Below are 9,036 nucleotides of genomic sequence, written 5' to 3'. Positions count from 1 at the left end.
GCAATCACACCTGCAACCCTGTACATGTGACTATTAAACACTGAATCTGTGCGCATTGCTGCGCTTATAATGTGAAGAAATAATAGGTGATCAACTTTTTAAGCTAAACATTCTGATCTGTTGCATTTTAACAGGGTTTTTTAAGTAGCCTAGGCTTACTGGTTGTATGAATTTCTGCTCTATCATCCCACAACTGTCCCAGAGTCTGTTTTGGAATAGGCCATTTTTTTGTCGCACAGAACGACAAGCTGACAAATAGAATAGGTCAACCTTTCTACTATGGGGTATAGTAGATCGACATACGCTAGTGATTTTGCTGTTCGTTACTCGTCTTGTTGGCTGAGAAAATGTAAATATGGACAGTTATTCTAACATCTTCAAATTGCGCAAGTTGCATCCTCGAGTTGCATGTTCGGTAAAGATGAACTACCATACTCTAAATGTGATTTCTGTCATTCTGAGCACCGTGGGTGGACGCCCTAATCAGGTTACACACCCAATGCATATGGGTCTGGTACATTTCTCAAATGTCCGGTAAATGCTGCCAGTCAAATGTCCGGCGTCATATTTTCCTAACGGAAAACCTGAGTTATACCCACTGGTGTCTGATTGATTGCTGAGATATCATGTTTTCTACCCTTCCTTCCAGCACCCCTGAAGGGGATACCCAAAGCCCCGTTCCGCAGCCCCACCACCCCCAGCATGTTCAGCCCCCCCAGCAACCGCACACCCATCGCCCCAGCACGGACACCCCTGCGCAAGGAGAGGGGGGTCAAGGTGACTAAGGGGACTTAACAAGTGGCATTGGCTGCCTCCCAAATGGCACCCTGTTCCCTACATAGTGTATGTTCAAATGTGTCAACAGAAGCTGATGCACATTATTCTCTGTTCTCCAGTTGTTAGACATCTCAGAGCTCGATATGGTGGGAGCTGGTAGAGAGGCAAAGAGGAGGAGAAAGACTTTGGGTAACTACCTTTTCTATTTCCATCTGTCCCTCTCTAGTTAGCAGTCTTCACTATTGTTCACCATCCTTCAGACTCATTGACTCGTATAAATGATTTATCTGCTAGTGGTATTTGCTACAACATTCAGGACAAGAGAAGTTGAAGTTGTTTAGCAAAGTTGAGTATCTTCACTTAAACCACTTACGGCCCCGTGTCTCTGTCTCTCTGTACAGAAACCGAGGCTGGGGAGAAAGCTGCTAAAGAGGAGGCTGTGGTGGAGAATGCTACCCCAGACTATGCTGCTGGACTGGTGTCTACACAGGTAGGAACACACTCACACACACTCATTCACTGTCATTCTGTAATGCAACTTTAGAAAGCGGTATTGAATTGTAACCCACTTCTCCTGTGTTTCAGAAACTGGGTGCGTTGAACAATGAGAGCGCCCTGCCGTCTACGAGCTACCTGCCTGCTACCCCAAGTATGGTCCCCTCCTCCTCCTACATTCCCAGTTCAGAGGCACAGCCAGGTAAGAGAGACAACTACATAGCTGTTACTCCAATCTCAGGGTAACCCTGCATTTGGCTAGCCTGGGTATCAGTCGGTTTGTACTAACATTCCACTTTTTGTACTCCAGACAAGTTTTCTGTACTTACTCCTATCCAATCTTCTCAGATGTGCACAACCAATTGGCGATTGACAGTGATATAGCGATAGTCTCAGATGTCGATAACTGGGTCTTCTTCATTCTAGTGAACGCAGGTGGTTTGGGGCGTGACGCCCTGCAGTCAGGTCGCCAGCCTGAGGAGTCAGCCACGCCCGGTGCTGCTGCCACCACCACCACCCTCCCGGGCCAGTTCAAACAGAGGACGCCCATGTACAACGCCAGCAACACTGCCACCAGCCCCACCGCCCCTGCCTCCCCCAGCACGCCAGCGAGCACCCCCGCCAGCAGCAACGGCCCCCCGGCCGCCGCCACCGCCACACAGCCCGAGACCCCCACCACGCAGCCCCCCGCTACCCTCCAGCCCCCGACGCCCATGCCCCAGCCCAAGAAGAACCTCTCGCTCACGGTGAGTTGGCTAAAGGCATCATTGGGACTTCCAATATCCACACTAGTATTCTACTTGGAATGAAGCATTATATTTGGCGAGCATTCTAATCTGGACTTGTGCTACTTAGTATGTGAGACTGCTATGCTTACATACAAACATTGACTGTAGAGATTGTAGTACAGTATGTGGAATGGTGGTTTTACTTGCGATGACTGTGATATGTGGTTGTTTTACCTACCTATCTGTGTGGTGTGTAACCTCTGTGCCGCTGTATGTAACCTCTGTCCCTGTGCTGGGGTCTCTTAAGAGAGACCAGATGTATGCTGCTCAGGAAATGTTCAAGACGGCCAACAAGGTGACCAGACCAGAGAAAGCTCTTATCCTGGGCTTCATGGCCGGATCCAGAGGTACTGTACTGCTTTCTGCTAAATACTCCCCCGTTTTAGTAATAAGTAACAGCTTTTTGCAACAGAGAATAAATAATCGCTGGAGTATGTCCACCTAGTCGTATACTGTGAGTTTTCCACGTACTAGTAATGTTTTAGTAACGTGTTCGACTGGGATGTGGATATGTGAAAGCGCTCTGGTGGGGGTAGAATCTAAGCTTAACTGGCTATTTACTCACATGCATGTGAGTACACAAACACACCTTCCAACACTCTTACCCTCACTGCTAGTTCAAAATGTATTTTCACCATATTACCACACAACATCTACCACACAACATCTTGTATCCCCCCCCCTCCTCCTCCTCCAGAGAACCCTTCTATCTTATCACTCTACAACATCTCTAACTGTTCTATCCCCTCCTCCTCCAGAGAACCTGTGTCCGGAGCAGGGGGACATTATCCAGATAAAGCTGAGTGAACATACAGAGATCCTGCCCAAGGCGGACGGCACGGGCAGCACCACCATGCTGGTGGACACAGTGTTTGAGATGAACTACTCCACAGGACAGTGGACCCGCCTCAAGAAGTACAAACCCATCACCAACGCCTCCTGAGGTGGCTGCTGGCCTGCCTTTCGGGACTAAACACGCACACACACACACACACATATTTACATGCATGCGCAAGCATCAACACACACAGGCCAAATCTTCCTCTGGTGGCCAGGGACTTGTCACACACACTTGTGCATACACACATGGGCCAAATTCAGTGCGTGAGCGGCTGGGGAGGGTTGAGTGGGAGGGATATGGTGGTACCGGTTAAGGGGGTATGGCTCCCTCTTTTTCAAAGTTCCTGCATTGCCAAAAGGCAGGGGGACCATCAATACTTTTTTTCCCCGTTGGTTTGTTTTTCTGTTTTGTTTCTGTTTTTATGTCCCCTCAGATTCCTGATTTGTTTGGTAAGGGGAGGGGGGGTACAAAGTGTCTGGGGAAAGAAGATTACTTATACCTTATTTTGATAAGACACCTGTTTAACACTTGCTTTACTATTAAAAGGTACAAGCATGCCACATGTCAAGGGAAAAAGTCGTTATTACAACGGTCCGTGTTTTTCATCGTGAGAATGTAAATAATGTGACGTTTGCAGCTTCCTACTTTCTGTGGAAAAGAATGATGTGAGAAAAACAAAGAAAGGGAAAAGAGCCCAAACAGAAATGTGACTGAGAGAAGGATGATGATGATTTGTTTCCTTTGTGCTGTCAAGTTCTGTTTTGGAACAGTCTGGAATTTTTTTACGTTTTTCATCCTTACCAAGAAGGGAAGAAATAAAGTGAAAACGTTCAGATTCCAGAGTGTTTAACGTAATAGTCCTTCAGAACATCTCTCCTCCTGACTCTATTTCTAAGATCATGATGATTAGAGTAAAGGTGTTCTATGGGAAAGACGCACCATTGACACCTCCGTCCACACTGATCTGTCTGATTACTTGTCAAGACAGGTAGTTCAGGTGGCATGGGTTGCACTAGAATGACGGAACCTGTCGTAAGACAATGCAGTCACACTGGTATTCAGTACAGTATGAATCAGTGGCGGCTGGTCCGTTAGGGTGTTGGGGTGGCGCCCTATAGTCCAAAATAAGTAAATACAAGTGCTGTATCCTATACATTTTACTGTTTTAATATGTTCCTACTATTGCTCTGAGGGGAGCAGGTTTTAGGGCCCAGGACGGCTACATTGGATTACATTGACAGCTAGCGGTTCTGAGAAGAAATGCACTGCTGCTTGAAGTCTATTGCTCCTCTTGGGGCGTTGAGCTTGAATGCCCTAGCTGCTCTGATCCAACTCCATTCAAACAGCAGACATTAATCATGGTCAACAGATGGCGCCAAAATCACTTTCATTTTCACAACAGACAGTGTCTCATGGGGGATTTGCGGCTGTGAGAGTATACTGTATATGGCATTACAATCTGAAATCATGCAAACAGTAATAAAGTAATCCACAATCAATACAGCACTGATTTTGCGCAGCATCTGACCTTTGGATTGACTGTCATGCTCATGACAGATAGGTTTAGTCTACAAGATGAAAGGTTGGTGGAATTTGTTTCCAGATTAGCCAACACAGCCTGAATGTTCATTGCTTGCTACTTGATTAATTGATGAGGCCCAATCCTTCAATAGACTCAGACTGGCGCTTTGCTTTGGTTTATGGCCTTGAATGTTTACCGTTAATATGTCCAAAGATGATTTATTCTTATTCACTAATGAAGGAGAGGATAAGGGATTTAGTTTTTGCATGGCAAAATAGTTGGCGATTTAAGCTTTTCTCTGCAATAATTTCAGTTATGCCGGAACTGTGTTTTTGATCTGCAGTCATTTCTGATTTATATCAGGACTTGTTGTGTTCTGTTATTTGATGTCATCAATCCAGTCAGGCTTTTTATTTTTAACACTTTTATATGATTTGGGGCATTTAGTTTAATTTATGGATCTCGCAGCACTGTACCTGTTGATAAACACTATTTTCTTGGCTTAATTAACTATAGCCTATAGGCTACCGTAATGAAATGCATTTCAGCAGGCTAATCAGTCAATCACGAGCCGCCACTCGTATCAATGTCCCTAAGACTGATTGGACTGTACCAGAGTAAGTGCTCCTCTGCAAGGCCCACCTTAGCCTTGTAATTTGCTTACATTTGAAGTTAAGATTTGTCTGTATCTCCCCCCCTCTCATGTCCAGCTAACTCCTACACCATTGGTCTGGAGTCTTCTCTTAAGGAAATGTGGCCTTGTGTAAGCACATTTTGTGCAATTCTACATAGTTTTCAACACACTTTAGCAACAGTTGGCCAGTTATCTTCCTAACTACAATGTTGATGTTAAAAATGAGGCTCAAGTAAATATAAAAAATCATATGCAATTTTTCTCCCCCATTTCAAAAGAATAATTGGGCTTGAAATTACTGAAATGCTTTCTAAATATAGTACCGATCAAATTATTAATGATTTACTATAAGATTTCACCTTTCTAACAACTGTAAAATAAATGTAATATAATACAAAATTGGCACCATTTCACATTACTCTCAACCAGTGGCAATTTTAGCATGTAAATCTTGGTGGGGCAAAAAAATAAAATAAGTGGGATGCATGCCAGCAAAGCCACAACACTAAACAATACATTAATTGCCCTAGAACGGTGACACATAAAGCTGTCCCAACATTTTACCACTGCTACACCTGGCTATCAGTGGATCCTTGTCTGGCAGCGAAACAGTTCATTCAGCTTACTTTATTTACTGTTTTAAAAAAAAAACATAGGTGATATGGCTGACTTGCTTAAACAAATGTGTTTTTTTACTGACAATTGAGATGTACAAACTATGGCATAAGGGGACAACGAGCGGATAAGAGGCAATCCGTAATTTCGATTAAGACAATGAGCGAGCTAGGATGGACGTAGTCAATATAACTATTTGTTAAGAACTTTTGAAATGTCTAGCAACAGAATTCAGAACTCCCAGAACAGTATTCTCCCTGTACACCAAGTCAGAACCATAGGATAAATAAAGGGGGCATATAGGCAGACAATGAAAGCTCTTACAATATTCGATGATTACGTTTCTTTAAAACTGGCTATAGGCTACATGTGCACCACCAAGTCAGAACAGTAGGCTAAGTTATAAATGAGGCACATGGTCTACTAACAGCTTACTACACAACATACACTTAGTATTACTAGCTGCAGTATACATATCTCCCTGGCATATTACATCATTTATGCAGCAGCATACAATACATTTTTGGACTCACCTTGTTGTGCTGTGCTCACTTGAACAGGAAGGTGGCGCGCAGTCCTTGTGGGCAAATCTTCTCATCAAACTTTGTCATCAAAGTCTGTTATTCTCTGGATTTATGGTGCTTTCAAGACAACTGGGAACTGTGGGGGAAAAAAACAAGGTCGAATCATGACGTCTGTGATCTTCAGGTCAGAGGTCTAGAAAGAGGCCCGAGTTCCTGACTTGGAATTCCGAGTTGGATGACCGTTCAAAATGTATTTTCCCAGTCAGAGCTCATTTTTTCCCGAGATCCCAGTTGTCTTGAACTTACTGAAGTGAGATTTCCCAGTTCCGAGTTTCCAGTTGTTTTGAGCGCGGCCAAAGTCATGCTAGATTGCCAGCATGGCCAATGTATTCAAACTTTTCTGGCCCATGGTGTGGAATGTGTATCCTTTTAAGCTTGGAAAAGAGACCCTTAAACCCAGACTTGGACCACACACCCACTCCACTGAATAGCAGGCTAATGATTGCTTTGCAACCCTTGCAGTTAGCCACTGAATCCTTCCAAACCACTCATTGTTGAATTTGCGATTTCCAACTTGTTGTGTAATGTTTATGTCCAATGGCTGATGAGCACCGATACGTTTCATCTATAATTTATCTTCATATGACAAGGATTGAAAAGGATTTGCCAGTAGATTGTCAACGTGATTCATGATGATGACTCGAAAGTATAATGTTGACAAGATCAGTCCAATCAAAGTTACGGTAGATATAACATGATTTTATGTGATTTTATCTGTGGCCAATGACGTTGAGCCTTCTTGGATGGGCACTTCTAATGTAACTATGGCAGCACCCAAGGGGCTTGCATTTTCGAGCTCTCCCCATAGATTTTGCGGTGACATAGTGTCCCCAAGAGTGAAAGAACACTGAGCCAATCACGACGCGACTAGAGACCATTACCTACGCTCCGTATTTTCCACTTGCTGCCCCACCACCACAGAAAGCACTGAGCTAGGCTGAAACACCTGCATTTTGGAGCTGCCGTAGTCAAGAAAGCAAAAAAGAGACCATGTCTGAATTTGGCTTTATTAACACAATGATTTTTAATTTTTTACATTGTTTGCAAACTGATATGTGACACGTATTAATGCCAAAATAACAGGCAAAACAGGCAACAACAATAAAAAAGATATAGACTGTACCAGTCAAAAGTTTGGACACATCTACTCATTCAAGGGTTTTTCTTAATTTTTTCTATTTTCTACATTGTAGAATAGTAGTGAAGACATCAAAACTATGAAATAACACATATGGAATCATGTTGTAACCAAAAAAGTGTTAAACAAATCAAAATATATTTTATATTTGAGATTCTTCAAAGTAGCCACCCTTTGCCTTGATGAAAGCTTTGCACACTCTTGGCATTCTCAACCAAACCCTTGAATGAGTAGGTGTGTCCAAGCTTTTGACTGGTACTGTATATCTATTTTTCTTTAGCTAAACAGGTGGGGCTCAAAACAAGTGGGGCTTTGGGGTTTTTAATTTGTCCCTGTAGGAGCCAATGGTAGGAGCACCCTTTGAAGCACCCTTTTGGGTTCCATGTTGAACCATTTCCACAGAGGTTTCTAAGAGGAACCCCAAATGGTTAGATTTGACCAGATCCACAGATGCTATTGATGTATCAGGGCTAATGGTGGGCTAATGCTAACTTCAGTGCTGATTCTAATGTAAAGTGTTAATAGGTAATTTATAATCTGCTAGTCTCAATAAATCAGACTATTTAAATAGATAGATTTGACCAGAGCCACAGATTCTATCAACAAATAGAGAGGAGTGGGGTGCTACAAATGGAATCAGGGATCTCAAATTTTATTTTATTTTTACAGGGAATTGAACTGCTCACCTGCGAAATGATGGCCTCAAACATATTCGGCTAACTCAATTTTTCGTGCTTGCAAGTCGGGTTGTAAACATACGTCTGGGCGGAATGGAAAGGGCATCGTGGAAAATACTTTAGGGGGGTGGAAACTTTCTGTCCCCAGTGTTTACTTCCTGCGCCACCAGAATTTCAATCGATAAATGAGCTTCTATGATACCTCATAGAAATAGATGTTGTCATTCATGATTTTGTTTCCATAAACACTGGTGTTGGAGCCAAATTCCCATTTTCTTTATTTGTGCTATATTTGTTTTGCTCCATTTAGACAAATATTATGAAATATTGCCTATGATAATGTGATAATGAATTCACTATAAAAATAAGGAAGTAAGAACATATTCATTCAAGTATTATGCTTATGTTTGGAACTGGCAATATGGTGGCTCACCTAGGAACACATCCCTTTTTTCCATGGGTACCGTTTCCCTATGGCAATATTGGCATGGAAAGGTATGGCGGCAAACAGTTTTTGACCGCATCCATAGTTTATACTTTTGTTACCTGATTGCTTTGTTTTTTGGACCTTAAGTAAAGTTCCATAGCTGTTAGATAACAAACGGGCTTGTGTTGTAAATCTGTTTCGTTGAATGAATGATTGTTATGATTTTTGAACAAGAGCTTTGAATTCTTTATGGTTGAATGCTGAACTGGGAGTGCATCTTACTCGTCTTATACCATGGGCTGGAGGGTCTTACGCGTCTTATACCATGGGCTGGAGGGTCTTTCGCGTCTTATACCATGGGCTGGAGGGTCTTACGCGTCTTATACCATGGGCTGGAGGGTCTTTCGCGTCTTATACCATGGGCTGGAGGGTCTTACGCGTCTTATACCATGGGCTGGAGGGTCTTTCGCGTCTTATACCATGGGCTGGAGGGTCTTTCGCGTCTTATACCATGGGCTGGAGGGTCTTACGCGTCTTA

The 9,036-nt window shown here is 43.1% G+C and overlaps 1 protein-coding gene across 1 annotated transcript; it reads left to right on the top strand.

The window, feature by feature from the left end:
* The first annotated feature begins 408 nt into the window (after positions 1-408).
* On the top strand, positions 409-4,404 carry LOC123482941 (negative elongation factor A-like). The gene is made up of 8 exons (XM_045212170.1): positions 409-415; positions 650-777; positions 897-966; positions 1,179-1,267; positions 1,363-1,474; positions 1,699-2,018; positions 2,308-2,407; positions 2,819-4,404. Exons 1-8 carry the CDS (start codon positions 409-411, stop codon positions 3,001-3,003), a joined length of 1,011 nt encoding a protein of 336 aa, XP_045068105.1. The 3' UTR covers positions 3,004-4,404.
* The last annotated feature ends 4,632 nt before the right edge of the window (positions 4,405-9,036 follow it).

The sequence above is a fragment of the Coregonus clupeaformis genome, unplaced genomic scaffold (genome assembly GCF_020615455.1).
Source record: "Coregonus clupeaformis isolate EN_2021a unplaced genomic scaffold, ASM2061545v1 scaf0001, whole genome shotgun sequence".
In the NCBI taxonomy this organism is placed as follows: domain Eukaryota; kingdom Metazoa; phylum Chordata; class Actinopteri; order Salmoniformes; family Salmonidae; genus Coregonus; species Coregonus clupeaformis.
Note: the sequence above shows the minus strand (reverse complement) of the source record. Positions and strands in the feature narration are given on the sequence as shown.

Excerpts from the sequence above, each read along its gene's own strand:
- LOC123482941 (XM_045212170.1), top strand. Across the intron at positions 967-1,178 it reads GAGGAGGAGAAAGACTTTGG|AAACCGAGGCTGGGGAGAAA; the intron begins GTAACTACCTTT and ends CTCTCTGTACAG. Across the intron at positions 1,475-1,698 it reads CAGTTCAGAGGCACAGCCAG|TGAACGCAGGTGGTTTGGGG; the intron begins GTAAGAGAGACA and ends TCTTCATTCTAG.